Source organism: Natator depressus, chromosome 7 (assembly GCF_965152275.1).
Source record: "Natator depressus isolate rNatDep1 chromosome 7, rNatDep2.hap1, whole genome shotgun sequence".
Taxonomy (NCBI): domain Eukaryota; kingdom Metazoa; phylum Chordata; order Testudines; family Cheloniidae; genus Natator; species Natator depressus.
In genome coordinates, this window is record NC_134240.1 from 122,065,165 (window position 1) to 122,086,085 (window position 20,921).

The window sequence follows — 20,921 nt, forward strand, 5'->3', positions numbered from 1 at the left end:
GAGATTTTAGGAATATAAAAAAGCTGCACAGGCCAAAGTGCAGTCTCCTTTTCTGGAGTGGGATGAGGGGGAGCTAGTCCTGCCAACCTGATTTTATCTCCGTGTCTCCAAATCCCTGTCCTCCAGAAACAAGAGCTGAACGTCGTGGATTCATTCATTGCTCTCTGCTTATGCCACTTTCTCTGGGATCTTACTCCACATTTGCTCCCCTTCTCCTCAGCTCCAGTTCCTATTTATTCAGGGTTCCAAACGTTCTAGACCTCGCCCCGTAGTTTCAGACGATCCCCATGCAGAAAGTTTCTTTTGGCTCTGTTAACCAGCCTCACAGAGAAGGATCACACACCGGTATGGGGAGAAGCCTGCTCCCCAGAGAGACCAGCACGCCCCCTCTGCCTCACAGAGTCAGGGAGCAGATCTGAAAACATTCCAGACCGGGCAGAACGTCTCTGGAAGCCCAGTATGCTGCTGACAGAGTGCCCAAGGTATTTATTCAGGTCCAGAGTGTTTCCAGGCGGCCCATCATCTCGGCACCCACACCTCAAACACAGTTACAAAGCAGCGAAGAAATCCAGAACAAAGGGCGTTTTCTTTACGCAGTGTGCTCTGCTGGAACTGTGGGTGAATTCATACGGCCAAGGAATAATCCATTTATGATTCCATGCCTGGAGCTAGGATCTTCTGAAAAGGGGTACCTGGTACTTGGACATGAACATAGCTTCTTGCCCCCGGAGCACAGCACCCTCACTAGGGCTGTCTATAAACATCGATACTACTTCAGCGAAGCCTGTGAATCCATGAGCAGGGTGGGTTAATGTGCAGTGCTCACCAGCTCTGCAGACCTGGGTAAAGGAAGATTCAGGGCACAAACACATAAGAATGGCCAGACTGGGTCAGACCAATGGTCCATCTAGCCCAGTATCCTGTCTGCCAACACTGGCCAATGCCAGGTGCCCCAGAGGGAATGAACAGAACAGGGAATCATCAAGTGATCCATCCCGTCACCCATTCCCAGCTTCTGGCAAACGGAGGCTAGGGACACCATCCCTGCCCATCCTGGCTAATAGCCATTGATGGACCTGTCCTCCATGAATTTATCTAGTTCTTTTTTGAACCCTGTTATAGTCTTGGCCTTCACAACATCCTCTGGCAAGGAGTTCCACAGGTTGACTGCGTTGTGTGAAAAAATACTTCCTTTTCTTTGTTTTAAACCTGATGCCTCTTAATTTCATTGGGTGACCCCTAGTTCTTGTGTTATGAGAAGGAGTAAATAACACTTCCCTGTTTACTTTCTCCACACCAGTCATGATTTTGTAGACCTCAATCATATCCCCCCCCTTAGCTGTCTCTTCTCCAAGCTGAAAAGTCCCAGTCTTATTAATCTCTCCTCATACGGCAGCCGTTCCATACCCCTAATCATTTTTGTTGCCCTTTTCTGAACCTTTTCCAATTCCAATATATCTTTTCTGAGATGGGACAACCACATCTGCAGGCAGTATTTGAGATGTGGGACTACCATGGATTTATACAGAGGCAATATGATACTGTCTGTCTTATTATCTATCCCTTTCTTAACGATTCCCAGAATTCTGTTTGTTTTTTTGTCTGCCGCTGCATAGAGTGGATGTTTTCAGAGAACTATCCACAATGATTCCAAGAGCTCTTTCTTGAGTGGTAACAGCTAATTTAGACCCCATCATTTTATATGTACAGTTGGGATTATGTTTTCCAATGTGCATTACTTTGCATTTATCAACATTGAATTTCATCTGCCATTTTGTTGCCCAGTCACCCAGGTTTGAGATAGCCTTTTGTAGCTCTTCGCAGTCTGCCTGGGACTTAACTATCTTGAGTAGTTTTGTATCATCTGCAAATTTTGCCACCTCACTGTTTATCCCTTTTCCCAGATCATTTTTGAATATGTTGAATAGGACTGGGACCAATACAGACCCCTGGGGGACACCACTATTTACCTCTCTCCATTCTGAAAACTGACCATTTATTCCTACCCTTTGTTTCCTATCTTTTAACCAGTTACCAGTCCACAAGAGGACCTGCCCTCTTATCCCATGACTGCTTACTTTGCTTAAGAGCCTTTGGTGAGGGCCCTTGTCAACGGCTTTCTGAAATCTAAATACACTATATTCACTGGATTCCCCTTGTCCACATGCTTGTTAATCCCCTCAAAGAATTCTAGTAGATTGGTAAGGCATTGATTTCCCTTTACAAAAACCATGTTGACTATTCTCCAAAAAATTATGTTCATCTATGTGTCTGACAATTTTGTTCTTTACTATAGTTTCAATCAGTTTGCCCGGTACTGAAGTGAGTCTTACTGGCCTGAAATTGCCGGGGTCTCCTCTGGAGCCCTTTTTAAAAATTGGCGTCACATTCCTATCCTCCAGTCATTTGGTACGGAAGCTAATTTAAATGATAGGTCACAGACAACAGTTAGTAGTCCTGCAATTTCACATTTGAGTTCCTTCAGAACTCTTGGGTGATCATCATCTGGTCTTGGTGACTTACTACTGTTTAGTGTATCAATTTGTTCAAAAACCTTCTCTAATGACACATCAATCTGGGACAGTTCCTCAGATGTGTCACCTAAAAAGAATGGCTCAGATTTGGGAATCTCCCTCACATCCTCAACCATGAAGACCGACGCAAAGAATTCATTTAGTTTCTCCGCAATGGCCTTATTGTCCTTGAGTGCTCCTTTAGCATCTCGATCGTCCAGTTGCCCCACGGGTTGTTTAGCAGCTTCCTGCTTCTGATGTATTTTAAAAAAATTTTGCTATTACTTTTTGAGTCTTTGGCTAGCTGTTCTTCAGATTCTTTTTTGGGCTTCCTAATTATATTTTACACTTCACTTGCCAGAGTTTATGCTCCTTTCTATTTTCCTCACTAGGATTTAACTTCCACTTTTTAAAGGAGGCCTTTTTGCCTCTCACTGCTTCATTTACTTTGTTCTTTAGCTACGGTGGCACTTTTTTAGTTCTCTTACTATGTTTTTTAATTTGGGGTATACATTTAAGTTAAGCCTCTATTATGCTGTCTTTAAAAAGTTTCCATGCAGCTTGCAGGGATTTTACTTTTGGTGCTGTACTTTTTAATTTCTGTTTAACTAACTTCCTCATTTTTGTGTAGTTCCCCTTTCTGAAATTAAACGCTACTGTGTTGGGCCACTGTGGGGTTTTCCCCACCACAGGGATGTTAATTTAATTATATTATGGTCACTATTACCAAGCAGTCCAGCTATATTCACCTCTTGAACCGGATCCTATGCTCCAATTAGGACTAAATCAAGAATTGTCTCTCCTCTCGTGGGTTCCAGGACTAGCTGCTCCAAGAAGCAGTCATTTAAGGTGTCAAGAAACTTGATCTCTGCATCCCGTCCTGAGGCGACATGTACCCAGCCAATATGGGGATAGTTGAAATCCCCCATTATTATTGAGTTTTTTATTTTAGTGGCCTCTGTAATCTCCCTGAGCATTTCACAGTCACTATCATCATCCTGGCCAGGTGGTCAGTAATATATTCCTACTGCTATATTCTTATTATCCGAGCATGGAATTACTATCCATAGAGATTCTATGGTACAGTTTGGTTCATTTAAGATTTTTACTGCATTTGATTCTTCGCTTTCTTTCACATCTAGTGCTATGAACTTTACAAGAACTGGGCCATTTGGACCCTGTCCTTTGGCTCTATTATTAGTCTCCACCCACAGCTGGCCCAGCAGAAGGGCAAGTGCAGAGTGAGCACGTTGGCAAAGCCTGGGGAAAGCTCCTTGCATGCCTAAACAGACACAGCTGTAGCGCCTCGCTTCCAGGAGCCCCAGACGCCTGCCGTTTCCTAGAGGACAAGAAGGTGCCGGCTCTGAGCGTAGCACTGTTTTCTCAGAGAGCAAGTATCCCATTCCTAACACCGGCAGCAAATCACTTCAGAGCGGTTTCCACTCAGGCGCCTGTAGTGTGAATTCACAGGGTTTCGCTTCACAGAGCGGAATGGAAAACGTACTCATGTGAGAAATGAATTGCTTCAGCAGGTCAGACATGTCTATTGCAGCCCAGTCGAAAGAGTATGAGCGTGGTATTCCTTCGTTCCACTTTTCTCTGGCTTCACCCGCTGCCCAGTGCAGACATGTCCCCGTTACCAGCTTAGCTCCTTGGGCAGTGATTGGCTCCAAAGGGAAGGGCAGCAGCATTTGCTTTGTGAGCACCACTGACTCTTTGGTACTTTGCATGGGTGACCAAAAAACCAGGTAATTTACAACAGAGGGATAAAAACAGAAGAACATAAGAACGGCCAGACTCAGTCAGACCAATGGTCCATCTAGCCCAGTATCCTGCCTCGGACAGCAGCCGGTGCCAGGTGCCCCAGAGGGAATGAACAAAGCAGGGGAATTTATTGAGCGATCCATTTCCTGTCCTCCAGTCCTAGCTTCTGGCAGTCAGAGGTTTAGGGACACCCAGAGCATGGGGTTGTCTCCCTGCCCATCTTGGCTAACAGCCATTGATGGACCTATCCTCCAGGAACTTAGCTAGTTCTTTTTTTAACCCACTTATATTTTTAACCTTCACAACTTCTCCTGGCAAAGAGTTCCACAGGTTGACCGTGCGTTGTATGAAGAAGCATTTCCTTCTGTTTGTTTTAAACCTGCTGCCTATTAATTTCGTTTGGTGACCCCTGGTTCTTGTGTTATGGAAAAGGGCAAATAACACTTCTTTATTCACTGTTTCCACACCAGTCATGGTTTTATAGCCCTCCGTCATATCCCCCCCTTAGTCGTCTCTTTGCCAAGCTAATCAGTCCCAGTCTTACTAATCTCTCCTCACACAGAAGCCGTTCCATTCACCTCATCATTTTTGTTGCCCTTTCCACACCTTTTCCAGTTCTAATGTATTTCTGTCATTTATTCTGCAGAGACTCAGTTCAATTGAAGTCATAAGAAACAGCTAGTGATCTTTATTTTAATGGGGGTGCTTCTCTGGATCTTGTCTGTAGTGCACTGTGGGCTGGCTGGCTGGCTGGCTCGCTCTCTCTTACAGGCCTTCTAACGCCTGTTATGTGCTTGTGTTACTCCCATTATTTACAATGGCAGTTACGTGTTCACACTGGGAGTGGGAGGGACCGGGGGGACATGCCCTTCAGGAGAGGGGCAGACAAAGAGTACACAGACATCCCTTTATCCGCAGATTCCAGCATGCAGGCATTAAACCAGCCCTGCTGCAGTTGTTCTTGAATGCAGGCTCATTTGTATACTGCTTGATTATGCCTCCACATGTTTTTTGCTTCTCTCCTTTGTTCTTCGCTTCCCTGCCGGGTTCACTTGGTGGGATTCCAATGCACTCCTCTCTCTTTGAAGGATGGCTTCTCCTTGCTTTGCCAGTGTGCACATTCTTCTGTCCAGTGACTTCCTCCTTGCTGCCCGTGGGTTTGTGGGGGCTGCTCTCTGGCTTTGTTCTGGTGCCGCAGGGGCGCAGTGTGTGATTTGTCCAAGGCAGCAGGTTTCTTGTCATGCATTTCTCAAATGCTTTTCACCCCTTTTGTTTACAATGCCCATTTCCCTGTGCTGATTGGTTCTGCAGCTTGTGTTTGCTCTCCAACCTCAGACGAAGGCATGTTTTCCCAGCTGGGAGCTCAACATGGCTTGGCAGAGACAAATTATAGGCTGGTTAACTCTACATGAGGGTTCAGGTGTTTCTGATGACATTTCAATATCACATATTTAGTCACATGGGCAAATTCATATTTGCATTAACAACAGATGCTTGTTAGACAGGTGCCCTCTTGTACACCCATACTGGATCACTTTAACAGGCCTGTTCCATTGGTGAAGAGCCAATGAAATTTACTTTGTCCTTTTGGAAAAGAAAAAGTTTATTCTTTTCACAGATTTATCCCTTTCTCAAGTCCTAATTTACTGGGTATCTATGCAAATACAGAAATGTTTATATTCACATACCCCAAACATGCACCACCACGAATATCACACACCGCTTATTCCCTGCTTGTTTTTATCAACGGTATCTCAAAGAGGCCACTCACTCACCCATGGAGTAGAGGTTATCGAAATTCTGGTGCATACGGATGATCTCGTAGTACAGCTCATCGTAGCTGCTGGGCGTTGGGAGGAAGGTGTCTCCGTAGGTGATGAACATGTTGAACAAGTTCACTACCTACAAAAAAATTAAAATTACAATAGGGGATCATTACACAAAATCTAATTTACAATAGATGCCAATCAGACCCAGATGATGTTTAAAACCTTCAGAGCAATAAACCCATAGTACACTGGACAATATTCTTTTAGCCCATCGAAGAGTAATCCATATGCCACCCTCTTGCTTTGTCATTTCTTATGTGGAATGTGCTCAGACCCAACAGCGATGGGCAGCAGGATAAAACCTTAAGACAGGCAGATTTTTGATGCTTTACGGGGTGGGGAGGCTACAGCATGCCCACCATTACCACGACCCGGAAAACTGAGCTAACCAATTCTGAGCATTAGCTTGCAGAGTTCCAGTTATCTACAGATCTGCCTGCTCCAGGGAATAAACCAGCCACCAACTACCTAGGATGAGAAAGGAACTTCCCTTAAGAGCAAACTTATTACATAACTGCCAATCCATTAAGGGGTTTCTTGGACCTCCCTTGGAAGCATCTGCTGTTGGCTACTGTCAGACACAGGCCAACCGGCTAGCTGGGCAGTAATTTTCTATGGGAAATTAAGACAACACCCCCACTTCCTTGTTTGGTTAGCCTTCTCTGTCCAGTTTCAGGGTCTCCCATCCCAAGCTGGCTTTTCCTGATTTCTCCCACAAAACACACTTCACTCAGGCTGGCAAAGGCAGGGAGACAACTCAATCTTGTCTACACCACTGGACTTCCACCCCATCTGGGTATGCAAAACTAATATCCCCCTTCTCCTGCTTTTCTATCTCCCTTCAGTTCCCACAGAGCACAGCTGTCTGGCAAACCACTGCCCTGGCCCCCAACAGGAGGACCTCTAAGGTCCCTGGTACGAGTTATCCCAGGCATCCTTCTGCCCACACCCCTCATCCCAACAAGTGTTGTCTTTGGGGTTCCCCTATGTTTCCTTAGCATGGATAGGTTCCCAAGCTGGAGAGCTGTACGTTGATCTCTGCACAGCTTAACTACCTGTTCAGCAGGCCAGCCCCAGCCCAACATGGAACCCCCCTCCTCCGTGTCATTCAATGTGAACCCGGTTTCTCTACACTCACCATGAGCGCCAAGGTGAAGATGTTGTGTTTTGCCAACAGCACAGTCTCGTTGGACATGAGGAATTTCAGCAAGTTGATCAGAGCTAAGGGAAAGAATAAAAGTAATCAAAGCTTTTTTCAAGAAGCCATTTAAACACAAGTGCATTTTCACCATCCTAACCACTGGCCCAGTGATCAGGAAGCACTCAAACTTACTGACGGCTTTACGAGTGAAAATGCTATTCTGGTCTGATAAACGACTGTGGAAATTGGCATCATCCCAGGTTTATTCTCCTTCACCAACTTCCAGATCAAATCTGTCAGTTTCAAGTGGAGTTACTTGACAATGAGGTTTTTCCACCTGTCAACACCACAAGCTATGCCTGGAACCTGGAGAATGCAGCCGTCCCCTTTCTGCTCCATGCATCATCAACATGAGGTTGTGCAATTAGCACTCTGCTGTCACTTGTGTTGACGACACGAGGCAGCAGAAGACGCGGCATGGCTCTTCTGCACTAGGAAGGATCTGGCACTTTATTGTGCCAGTTATCTACGGCTGTGCAGAGAAAACGATAGACCCAGCCCAGATTCGTCTCCTGAATACAAATAAATCAATACAGGCTCATCCAACACTAGGGAAAGATCGTTAGCCCTTTCATTTGAACTCAGGTAATCTCATTAGAGGGCTTTAAGCGTGTCCAATTTACAAAGCATCACTGCATTCTGAACATTCGCAACAACGGAAGCAGACCATCGGTATCGTTGGTAATTATTAGTGCCAGAGTGATTTTCAAAGATTTCCCCTCCCCTCCACATGGGACACAGTCGGGAACCAAAGCCCAGTTTGTGGGTCTGTCTACATGAGAGTCTAAGCATGTGCTCTACTCTGAAATCAGCCGCCAGAAACGGGGTTCTGGGACTTTAAGACAGCCAAATTAGGTGGACAAGACGTACAAGTTAGGAAGCTGTAAAGGCAGATTTTAAAAGGCTGTTTATTATTCACTGATTAGTACCTGGAGCTGACAGCTTCATGTCAGGCTGTGCCCTCGGTTTTACAGGGACAACTTGGATCTGATTAATCTTTTTCAAAGCCAGCATCCCAGCGTGCGGCAATGCTGCCACCCAGCACATGCTGCAGCCCGTGACCTAGCTCAGCCAGGCAACAGCAGCAGCAAGGCAGGCGCCAGCTAAATTAGGGCAGCAGAAGCAGGCTAGCTGGAACAGCAATGGGTGCTGGAGAAAGATGGCTGGTGAGAAACCCACTCTGGAAACTCCAGCAAGGTCTCAGGGAGACCCACTCAGAGCCATCACCCACCCGCGTGTAACAGAGTCAAGGCGAGACCACTGCACACTTGGAAGGCAGGAGCAGTGGGGGGAAGTTGCCCATGTGTTAACATAGCTCCCGAGAGTGTTCAATATTTGCCTCAGCCTTTGGGCAATACAGCACGTAGGGACCAATTAATCTTTGGACAGTATTTACCCACCACTGCCCTCCACCCTAGTCCTCACTCGTACGTGTTACACACACCAATTCTAAAGTCCCTTCTCAAGGACACGGGAGCAAGCCAGCCCCAATTTGGGAGGGTGCTGTATAGAACAGGAAAACTAGCTTTCAGATGAGGCAGAACCGCTGGCCCCGAAGTGGAAATAGCTACGGGACAGAAAATTTAGTGGGGAAGCAATAAGATATGGGGGAAGTTGTCCATTTCTTTGGGTTTCCAGAGACTCAAGCATGCAGAAAAAGGAGTGAGCGACAGACGTGAAGACAGAACAGTGGTCTGAATGGAGCCTGAATGAAGCCCTGAATGCTCTGCTCCCAATGCCAGAAGTTCACCGATATGAGCAGAGAGCCTATACCAGCCCAAAGGGAGGGTAACTGCGACCCAGCCTCCCGGAGCACCTTCCACTACGCAGCAGCATTAATGCACTTGGAATTCAGCCACGAAGCACCATCCCCACTACAGCTCATCCTCTGAATCAAACTGTGGTCAGGGCCTTCATTCCACGGGCATTCAGCCCTGGGAGGACTCCAGGCAAATATTTCTCTGGGAACAAAGAAAGAGCAGGTAGAGATGGGCTCTTCGCTGGAGCCGAGATCCCGTTAAAACAGGTTTCCAAGGTAACTAAGCCTCATGGGGAACGCTGCAGTCTCCCACAATCACAAGTACTTTGGGCTGAAGACAGCTGCCCTGCATCAGTGTCACAGCAGCCTACGAGGCATTCCTGAGACGAGTACCTATAAACAGCCTTGATTTCCGGCCTTGCCCACAGAAGTTCACCTAGCCAAGCCTCTGGCCCAGGTGCTGCTGCTGAACTCCCAGGAGCTGGGATTGCTGGAACTGGAGCAGCAAGGCATCTGGATTGGTTATATCAAGTGGCAAACAGATGGCCCTTGAACTACCCCTTCCCTAGCCTATCATAGCCTAGGGAACCACCCGCCCCCCCAACTCTCACTTTCCTAACAGAACCTTGCTCAGAAGAACTCCATCAGGGCTTTAAACTAGGTTCATCAGGAGAAGGAGACCAAAGCCCTGAGGTAAGTGGGGACGTGGGATACCGGGAAGAAGCACGAGCAGGAGCACGCGAGAGGGCAGGGCTCCTGCCTCATACTGCGAAAGAGGGACGATCAGCGAGCTATCTCAAATGCCTATACACAAATGCAAGAAGCCTGGGAAACAAACAGTGAGAACTGGAAGTCCTGTCACAGTCAAGGAATTATGATGTGATTGGAAAAACAGAGACTTGGTGGGATAACTCACATGACTGGAGTACTGTCATGGATGGATATAAACAGTTCAGGAAGGACAGGCAGGGCAGAAAAGGTGGGGGAGTTGCACTGTATGTAAGGGAGCAGTATGACTGTTCAGAGCTCCGGTATGAAACTGCAGAAAAACCTGAGTGTCTGGATTAAGTTTAGAAGTGTGAGCAACAAGGGTGATGTCATGGTGGGAGTCTGCTATAGACCACCGGACCAGGGGGATGAGGTGGACGAGGCTTTCTTCCGGCAACCCACGGAAGTTACTAGATCGCACGCCCTGGTTCTCATGGGAGACTTCCATCACCCTGATATCTGCTGGGAGAGCAATACAGCGGTGCACAGACAATCCAGGAAGGTTTTGGAAAGTGTAGGGGACAATTTCCTGGTGCAAGTGCTGGAGGAACCAACTAGGGGCAGAGCTCTTCTTGACCTGCTGCTCACAAACTGGGAAAAATTAGTAGGGGAAGCTAAAGTGGATGGGAACCTGGGAGCAGTGACCATGAGATGGTTGAGTTCAGGATCCTGACACAAGGAAGAGAGGAGAGCAGCGGAATACGGACCCTGGACTTCAGAAAAGCAGACTTTGACTCCCTCAGGGAACTGATGGGCAGGATCCCCTGGGAGAATAACATGAGGGGGAAAGGAGTCCAGGAGAGCTGGCTGTATTTTAAAGAATCCTTATTGAGGTTACAGAGACAAACCATCCGGATGTGTAGAAAGAATAGTAGATATGGCAGGCGATCTTTTTTTGCCTCTGTCTTCACGAAAAAGGTCAGCTCCCAGACTGCTGCACTGGGCAGCACAGCATGGGGAGAAGGTGACCAGCCCTCTGTGGAGAAAGAAGTTGTTCGGGACTATTTAGAAAAGCTGGACGAGCACAAGTCCATGGGGCCGGATGCATTGCATCCGACAGTACTAAAGGAGTTGGCGGATGTGATTGCAAAGCCATTGGCCATTATCTTTGAAAACTCATGGTGATCGGGGGAGGTCCCAGATGACTGGAAAAAGGCTAATGTAGTGCCCATCTTTAAAAAAGGGAAGGAGGAGGATCCTGGGAACTATAGGCCAGTCAGCCTCACCTCAGTCCTTGGAAAAATCATGGAGCAGGTCCTCAAGGAATCAATTCTGAAGCACTTAGAGGAGAGGAAAGTGATCAGGAATAGTCAGCATGGATTCACCAAGGGCAAGTCATGCCTGACTAATCTAATTGCCTTCTATGACGAGACAACTGGCTCTGTGGATGAAGGGAAAGCAGTGGACGTGTTGTTCCTTGACTTTAGCAAAGCTTTTGACACTGTCTCCCACAGTATTCTTGCCAGCAAGTTAAAGAAGTATGGGCTGGATGAATGCACTATAAGGTGGATAGAAAGCTGGCTAGATTGTCGGGCTCAACGGGCAGTGATCAATGGCTCCACGTCTAGTTGGCAGCCGGTATCTAGCGGAGTGCCCCAAGGGTCGGTCCTGGGGCCGGTTTTGTTCAATATCTTCATTAATGATCTGGAGGATAGTGTGGATTGCACCCTCAGCAAGTTTGCAGATGACACTAAACTGGGAGGAGAAGTAGATACGCTGGAGGGTAGGGATAGGATACAGAGGGACCTAGACAAATTGGAGGATTGGGCCAAAAGAAATCTGATCAGGTTCAACAAGGACAAGTGCAGAGTCCTGCACTTAGGATGGAAGAATCCCATGCACTGCTACAGACTAGAGACCGAGTGGCTTGGCAGCAGTTCTGCAGAAAAGGACCTAGGGGTTACAGTGGACGAGAAGCTGGATATGAGCCAACAGTGTGCCCTTGTTGCCAAGAAGGCCAATGGCATTTTGGGATGTATAAGTAGGGGCATTGCCAGCAGATCGAGGGATGTGATCGTTTCCCTATATTCGACATTGGTGAGGCCTCATCTGGAGTACTGTGTCCAGTTTTTGACCCCACACTACAAGAAGGATGTGAAAAAATTGGAAAACGTCCAGCGGAGGGCTACAAAAATGATTAGGGGACTGGAACACATGACTTATGAGGAGAGGCTGAGGGAACTGGGGATGTTTAGTCTGCGGAAGAGAAGAATGAGGGGGAATTTGATAGCTGCTTTCAACTACCTGAAAGGGCGTTCCAAAGACGATGGATCTAGACTATTCTCAGTGGTAGCAGATGACAGAACGAGGAGTAATGGTCTCAAGTTGCAGTGGGGGCGCTTTAGGTTGCATTTTAGGAAAAAAAATTTCACTAGGAGGGTGGTGAAGCATTGGAATGCGTTACCTACGGAGGTGGTGGAATCTCCTTCCTTTGAAGTTTTTAAGGTCACGCTTGACAAAGCCCTGGCTGGGATGATTTAGTTGGGGATTGGTCCTGCTTTGAGCAGGTAGTTGGACTAGATAACCTCCTGAGGTCCCTTCCAACCCTGATATTCTATGGTTCTATGATTCCAGCAGAGATGGATGTACAGTGCATAGACAATCCACTAAGCTGTATGAAACATGCAGACACAGTGAGCACAAATGTTGTCTGTCATTAAAGGGTACTTCTTTTTCAAAAAGGATTTACCAGCCCTCACTTTTCAGGGCATAAACCAAACAACAGAGAGGGGACTGCGGGAAAAACTTCTCCTCTGCGCAGGTTATTCTGTAATTGTTCACAAAGAGCTTTCTTGAATCTTCCTCTGAAGCATCTGGTACCACACTGGGTTGGAGACAGAATATTCGACTAGACGGGCCACCGCTCTGATCTGGACTGACAATCCCCGTGCTCTGCACATCAGCTTCACTCACTGTAACAAATGTGTTCACATGCTTAATTTCCAGTTTCTCTGTCAGAAGAGACAAGATCTTACTGCAGTTTAAATCACTCTGGGAATCTGAGTTGCACCAAATCATTGCCCACTCCGAACGCCTTTCTATCATGCAGGTTAAGGGAACAGGCAAACTCATAGCAAAGACAGCTCAGGGACTAAGACCTGCCAGGATTACGGTCACTGAATATACTATGCTGACGCCTTCGTTTGGCTCTTTGGGAACCCCAGGTGTGTGAGACGTTTACAAAGCCCCTAGTTAGCAGGTGCACTGCACCCTTGCTGCCAGTACTGGTGTACCAGTACAGTACTGGTAGCCGTCTTTCGCCCAGCCACATCATACATCAGACTCTTTGGACAAGTTGCTCAAGCAAAAGCTTGGGCACAGGAAGGACTGTCAGTCCTCAACCTGTAAGCAGGGATGCCCTAGTACTTTGTTTACAAGGCAGGACCTGCCGATACATTTCATGGTGTTTCCAGCGCAAACAAAACTTACAGAGCTGCGGACAGCCGGTGCTCTTCAATGATGACACCACGGCTAAAATAACCATGAGGGAAGGTGCAATGGCTGAACCCCAAGCTCTGAATAACTGAGCAGCCTGATGCCAGACGAAGTGCATTACCTCTTCCTCGTTAGAGGGAATTGCTCTCTACACGCAGCACACAAACAGCTTGCCCTCAGCCCAGTACCATGCCAATAAATTATGCATGTTTGCCCCCTGGCGGAGCAGCAGATCAATTTCTCAGTCATGGATGCTCAGAGAATCGTGATTTCTGGTTATGCATGGTCACATCACCCAGAGCTTGTGCTCCAATTTTGTTAACAGCTACGGGAAAGCTGCCAACAAGCCATAGGTTTGTTCCATGCATGAACTGGAAAATGGGGATGTTTTTACCAAATCACCTAGGTTCTCCACTCCCTAGAGTCGTCCGGCTTCTCCTTCTTTCCTGCGATTCCTTCTCCCCGTCACACTGCGTGCCCATCTTCCCCGGGCCTGACTCCTGGGCCCAGCAGAGAGGTTGCCACAGCTGCTCTAGCAACAAAAGCAGGGTAAGCCTTAACCTACCTAATCTGAATAAATGTTTGACTTGGGTCTCCATTTTGTACAGAGCCAAGCACACTGGTAGTGCTTCCTAAACAAACCACAGAAAGAAAGAGCCTGAACGCCCACATGTACACCGAGAACTTCAGGAACTAAAAGATGGTGGAGCAGATCCTTATAAAAGGGGTATTTAGGGAGGAGGCATGTGACGGGATGCACAGGTGATTGGCATCAGTCTCCAGGTCTCAGCTCTCAGGCAGTTTACTCTCCCAGGAATCATTACAGCCAGAGGATGGGAAATGGGACCACTGGCATTTAAGATGCCCTCTCAGTTTCTTAAACTGAAATTACTGCAGATTGGTGGAGCTTTCAGCTCCTACAGCACAGAGCTGTTTGCACAGAGCAGCCCTTCTGCTACTGGGGTTCTGGGGTGCAGGTCTTCTCACTCCAGCTCCTGGAGAGCACAGGATTCCTCCTGCCCGACAGTCCCTCCCCTTCTCTCCTGCCCCAACAGATTTTGCTTCCCTTCACTGCATAAAATGGACCTTTTTTCTCTGCGAGCCTCGTTTTGAACTGAACCGAACTCAGCCCAGGAGCATCTGGGATCAGTACAACGTTTCCATTCTATTTGGATGCTGGATGTGCAGGGGGTGGGCTCACTGCTCCCATGGAAGGGGAAGGCAGCAGAGGTCTTCGGCCCTTTGCAATGGGAGCGCAAACTCTGCCAAGAGCATTCCAGGCTCAGGCAGGCTATTGCACAACTGAGCAAAAAAAAGGACCAGTCCCAAGAGAGACCCTGCTGTCAAATCCTGGGAAACAGACCGTGGGGATGGGGAGGAGCTGGGGCATAGTTTTTCTCTCCCTGCTGTGCTCCCAGTTCAGAAGTCTAGTCTTCTGAATGGTGCACCAATGGTCACCAAAGAGGAAGTGGGGCAGGAAGCCACGTGGCTCCCCTCAGCTAGCTCTGTAACGCCAAATACAATATAGTATTGTGCATTTAGAGCAACTGACCCCTTCAAACCTTCCAGCTGGGTCCCTGGAGGCTCCCGGCAAGGCAGCACGGAAAAGGAAGCTCTGTTTCCCTGCACAAGGGACTACAGCTCCAACAGTCTCCCGCTCTCACGCCCTCGCCTAGAGCCAGGAAAGCAGGGTGCGGCGCTGCTTCTAGCTCCCCCTGCAGGGTGTTCTCCTCCCATCTTGGCCCCACAGGGAGCACCCGGCAAGGCAGCTCCTCAGGGTGCTCACTGGCTGGAGGCAGGCGCAGCCCGGGGAAGCAGTACAGTCACTCCCTGTGACCGCTCTACAGCCAGCCGGCTCCCTCAGACACGGAGAAAAACGCCCGGCGTCCCAGATGGGCAGTAAGGAAGAGAACGGACAGGCCAGCGCAGCAGGGCTGCACGTGAAAGACCTGGATTCAATTCTGTGGTCTGCCACAGACTCCTCGTGACACCACGGCCAAGTCACTTTGCTTCCCTGTGCTTCAGCGCCTCATTTGTACCCTGGGGCTAACCACACGGCCCTGCCTGCTTCCCAGCAGGGTTGTGAGGATCACTACACTGAAGACCGAAAGGGGCCTGCACGCTGCGGGAATGAGGGCACGGATGGGTGTGAAGGAGCAGCGCAGTCAAGGCAGGAGGAAGTTGTAACCCTCACACCGGACAGAGCGCGAATCAGCTTCCCGCACCCAGCAGCAGCAGACAGACAAACCTGGGCCTGCTTCACTCTGAGCTCCCCATCTTCCCAGGTGGGGAGCAAGCACCCAGGCCTCAAGCATTTTCCTCTTTTAACCCGGGAGAGCTGAGAGTGGGCATCTGTCGGGGGGAGTCTGAGCAGCAGCTGCTTGAGTACACCCGAACACCAGGCAACGCCCCGACAGCTGCCATCTAAAAGACACACACAGACGGCAGGACGCTGCGCGGCCCAGAGGAGGCGATTTACTCATTAACGACTGACTTTTTGTAGACATTGTGGAAGCAGCAGGTTGTTGGAGGATCTGAACGAGGAGGGGGCGAGGGCCAAAGCCCCTGGATTGGGAAGGTGTTCGTGGAAACAGGGCATTTGGCTGGCTGAGAGAGCAGAAGAGGGTGGGGAGGTGAAGGAAAAGGTACAAGATGCGAACAAAGGTTGTAAGAGTGCTAGTACGACAGGTGGCGAGGGGGTTGGTATAACCCCATGCTGGAGGCTGGGAACCTCACCGAAAAGAGCACTCCACTGCACTGGGATGGCAGTTCCTAGCTCCCAGCCCAGGTCAGACGTAGTTAGCTGGATGGCAATGGACAGCGGTTTGAGAAAGCAGTGGAAGGAAATTCTGCCAGGGCTAGTACAGCGAGGCTGCCACCTGGCTGAAGGGAAGAACTCCTCCCCATGCTGGTGTCCAGGAAATCAGATCAGGAACAAAACCATGAGCAATGGCCCAAGCTCATGTATCTGAGAACGAAAGATTAATTACACACAAATGAAATTGTCTTCCTCTAGCATCTTCCTCTGAGGACCTCATAATAATGAATTCAGCATCATAGCCCCCTTGTGAGGCAGGGGAGTATTACCAGTTCTGTTTCACTGGTGGGGAAACTGAGGCACGGAGGGGCGACATGACTTGTCCAAGTCACACAGTCAGTCAGAGACAGAGCCAGGGATGGAACCCAGGAGTCCTGTCTCCTAGCCCTGCATCCCAAGAGAGAACAGCACTTCCCTACCACCTTGACAGTGGTGTTGTAAGGATCAATACATTAAAGATCTCTTTCTAAACGGGGACAAGAAGGGAGACCCCAGAACAATACAAATCCACAACCACAGTAATTGTGATGCCTGAAGAAAGGCTTGAAGGCAGGGAAGCCACAGGGCTCTATAATTGTCTGTTGAGGTACTCGAGTTTGTTCTGAGGGTGGGGGAATTGGTCACGTTAAGTGTGCACAGAAGCTCTGCACAACAGTGATCAAACCACTCTTCGGGAGATGAGTATCGACAATAGGGTCTGAAGGGAAAGAACTGCCAGCAGCATTCTCAAGAGACGGGCTTAGGACTGGAAGCGTGACCTGGAAATCGCTGCAGCGCTATTACAAACTCCTGCACCAACGTTGCCCAAGGCACTGTCTAGCCCAGCATCCAGGGACCAGGTAACCAATTACCCAGGGGTAGTGCCCATGAAGCCAGGCAGGACTCTGGGGAAGTCTCCTTTCTGGGAACAGCCTGTCTGCAGGACACACAGCTCACACAGCTTCCACCTTCCTGGGTCTGACCTCAGAGCATTCAGCATCCTCTGCCCCTCCCTGCGCTTCCCACCACGAGTCCGCCCAGGCGGGGTCCTGGGGAAGCCAGAGGGTCCTGCCCCCCAACTCCGCAGTCAGACGTGACTCTCAGCCAGCCAGTAAAACAGAAGGTTTATTAGACGACAGGAACATGGTCTAACACAGAGCTTGTAGGTGCAGAGAACAGGACCCCTCAGCTGGGTCTATTTTGGGGGGCCGTGAGCCAGACAACCACGTCTGCCCTTCACTCCACGTCCCCAGCCAGCCCCAAACTGACTCACCCTCCAGCCTCTCCTCCTCTGGGCTTTGTCCCTTTCCCGGGCCAGGAGGGCACCTGATTCCTTTGTTCTCCAGCCCTTTAGCTCTCACCTTGCAGGGGGGAAGGGCCCAGGCCATCAGTTGCCAGGAAACAGGGTGTTGGCCATTCTCTGTGTCCAGACCCCTGCACACACCTGCCCTCTAGGGCTCTGCAATGATCATACACCCTTATCCCACCACCTAGATACTTAAGAACTGCCTAGGGGAAACTGAGGCATCCCCACAATATTCAGAGGAAACATTAAGAACCGTCCCACTTCATCACAGTAACCGATTACCCAGGGATAGTGCTGGTGCTGGCCCACTTACTGTCGATCAGCTGAGACCCTGGGGGCGAGGGGTGCTGGGGAGCCCACAGACGACAGAGCGATACATTTAATGCATCAGCAGGCTCGTCCCTGGCTCTGAGTGCCCACGTGTGTGGGGAGAGGAAACCTTCTCACGGCTCCTGACAAGAGGGCAGCCCAGACACCAGCGACTGCCCTCGTCAGGAGAGGAACTAAAGCAATAAGGAGTCTGCCCAGATCCCTGCTTAACGTATCTCGCACCCCTTCCCCACTCTGATAGGGTGGGGACTGATTGCCAGTTCTCCTGCCCTCTCTCTTCCCAGTGGCTCCCTCTCCCCCGCTGTGGTTTTACAGCCACAGAAAGAAGCCTGAGCCTTTTTAAAAGCTGGATGTGGTTACTCCTCTAACAGCTAGATGCTGCTTCTCCATTTTACACGGCTGACTTCATTCAGTGCCGAATTCCATAACTACTGTCAGGTTTTAGTGCTCAGCTGGTGCCTCTCTCAGGGGTACGGACAGTCTGTATCGGCAGGCTCTCCTTCACCTGCTCCTGTTCCCCTCAGCTCCCCAGGATACAAGATATTTGCATCCAAAGAGTCACCAGGCTGAGAAACAATTGCAGCAGCTTGCCAGAGCCAGCAGTGGGCTGGTGTGAGGAGACAGCAGCAGCTCCAAGAACCAGGCTGCCTGATGTAAAACTGCCCCAGTAATTTCTTCTCTACACAACCCATGTACCTGTCCCCTGCTGCCCCACACCAGGTCCCAGCCACCCGTGGAGGTGGGGAAAGTAATGGGAACGTTACCAGCTGGCACGGATGCCAAAGCAGTGGACTGGAGCTTGTTTGAACTGCTCTTCGCTATCCCGGCAGTTAAGACAAATTGAATTTTCTAACTTTGTCCCAAGGTCAGGCAAACCCAAAACTTTTTGTAAGTCAATAAAACTGATCTCATCCGTAACAAGTGCAGGCAGTACATAAGGTGGGGCCAAGCTATTTCCACCCTGGCCAACCCTCCAGAGAGGGTGAGCTCAATGTGACAGCGCAGACTCGTTCTTCAGCCAACCAGGCGCCCAGGAAGAGAGGGCTGCAAGAGCCTCCGGTGGGGTCCTGGGGCAAAGTCATGGCCAGGAGCTGTAAGCGACACCAGCAGCACTGCAGTGGACTCAGACAGAAGGGACATGGGAGAAAGGAAGAGGACGCGCTGAGGGAAGAAGCGGAACTAGGCAGAAGTGCAGCCTCTAGACTGATGGTTCCCAAACTGGGGGTTGGGGTCATGGCGATCCCTACTGTGCAGAGGATGGGTCTTTGCGCCAGGACCCCAGGCAGCATGGAGGTGCCATTTTGAAGAACAAAATGGCACCTCCATGCTGCCTGGGGTCCTGGCGCAAAGACCTCATTAAAATGGCATCATGCCAGCAAAGAATCTGGGAACCTCTGCACTAGAAGAACTAGTCAGACCAAGTGCCGGCAGCATGCCCATGACACACAACTCGATCTATCCTTCACCACATGCAACCCCAAGGACCCGGTGCTTGGATGAGATGAGCTCACAGAGGGAAAACAGCTGGCTGAAGCTAACCCAAGCAAAAGAGAGGTGATGCTGGTGGGCAGAGGAAAGCTTTCTGAAGAGTTTTCAGCCATGGTACAGTCTCCTTTGGTTACAAGTACACTGCCACAGTTGGTCTGTTCACTCCATAGTTTGAACACTGCAGGGAGTCTCCTCAGCAACACAGGCTACATCAGACCTGACCTCGACTCCCACACTGGCCTCCTATAGAATTTTTAATTAAGTTCAAGGTCTCGGTCCTTATCTTCAAGCTGCTCCATGGCCTGGGACCAAGGAATCTAAAAGAGCCTGAAACTCCAGGATGAAGACCATGGCCAGCAGCTACACTCTGCTGCCACAATGCAACTCTCTACAGTAAGGGTGAAGTTCATCTGTGAAGAAGACAGAACCTTCTCAGGGGCCAGGCCAAGCCTGTGACATGAACTGCCTCCAGAACTAAGGACTATCACAAACCTCACCATCTTCCGCTCCAAGGTCCATGTTTCTTTGACCTGCCTTCTTTAACATAAACCCAAAGCAACACGCATATTTAAAAAAAACAAACACACACCTACCAAAACAAACCACTCCACTGCATATTCTCCCCCTGGGGAGCGTCTGAGAGAACAAACACCAGATGTGTAGTCACGTGAATGAATGCACGTCTGAAAGGCACTCAGATGCTATGGTAATGAGTGCCATATAAGAACCTAGACAGAACAGAGTAAGGGAAGAGCTCACACTATGAGACTGCTAGAATCCAGCCGCAGCTCTCCAGGCTTCTGAAGTCCACAAGAAGCTGAAGGGGCTTGGAAAGTAGCAATGCAGAGTTTGTCCAGTTTTGCAGCTAGGTATTTGAAAGGTCAAATCTTATGTAATTTACTTTTCATTCCCAGTGATGCATTTGGAGTATTACTACTGAGCACAAGGGAGCTGAACAGACTTTTTCCTCTATATCAGTCACGGGTTTAACTTCACTCAAATGCACAAGCTCTCGTTCCTCCTGCCCATCCATAGCTGCAGCAGAAAAAGGCAGGCTGAACAAGAGATTATTTACTATTTCCACTTGAAGGCTAAGTCCAAGTGGCCTCTTCTTCCCCCTTGCAACAATCTCTAAAGCTTGGAAGCATTTCCTTCTCTGCCTCTATATTCCTCAACTCCTCCTAGCACAGAAACCAGCGCAGCCACCATCATCACTGTGTCAGCTGGAATGGGACAGCTATGCTGATTGATGCTTTCTACATAACTCTCTGCTCCTCCGGAGCCAGCAAGCGGCGCTTACACCCAGTTCTGCCAGGCCTCCGGCCCTGCGTGTAATTCAGAATGAGTAAGTGGGCACTCAAAAGCCAGAGAACATTGGTCACAATAAAGTTTTATCAGCTTGAAGGGAGGTCAAATTTTAGGCCTTTACTTCCTCTTTCCAAGCCATTTACCATTTGACCAATTGGCTCTTCAGTCATGCTCCTGCTGGCAGCTGCATGCAGTGTATCTCCCCCTAGCCTAGCTGATTCACTGAGACAGTTGTTACTCCACTCTCCCCCAGTTTTGCAGAAGGGCAAGCTTCCCAGGCTAGACAGCTGCTGCAGCCTGTGACAGCAGGATCAGGGTGGAGGAGTGTCTGGAAACAACTGGTTCAAAAACTGCCCAGCAACACGAATCAATGAACTAACTCAGTCTTGATCCATCACTGGAGTACAAGAAATGTCATCGGTG

At 49.2% G+C, this 20,921-nt stretch overlaps 1 protein-coding gene across 2 annotated transcripts in view; it reads right to left on the reverse strand.

Moving 5' to 3' along the window:
* ARMH3 (armadillo like helical domain containing 3) overlaps positions 1–20,921 on the reverse strand; it is a 185,901-nt gene that overhangs the window by 84,722 nt on the left and 80,258 nt on the right. For both annotated transcript variants that reach the window (XM_074959495.1, XM_074959494.1), the window contains exons 21-22: positions 7,245–7,327; positions 6,053–6,179 (exon numbers count right to left, since the gene is read on the reverse strand). In XM_074959495.1, the coding sequence (XP_074815596.1) occupies positions 6,053–6,179; positions 7,245–7,327 (210 nt within the window). The remainder of the gene's footprint in view (positions 1–6,052; positions 6,180–7,244; positions 7,328–20,921) is intronic.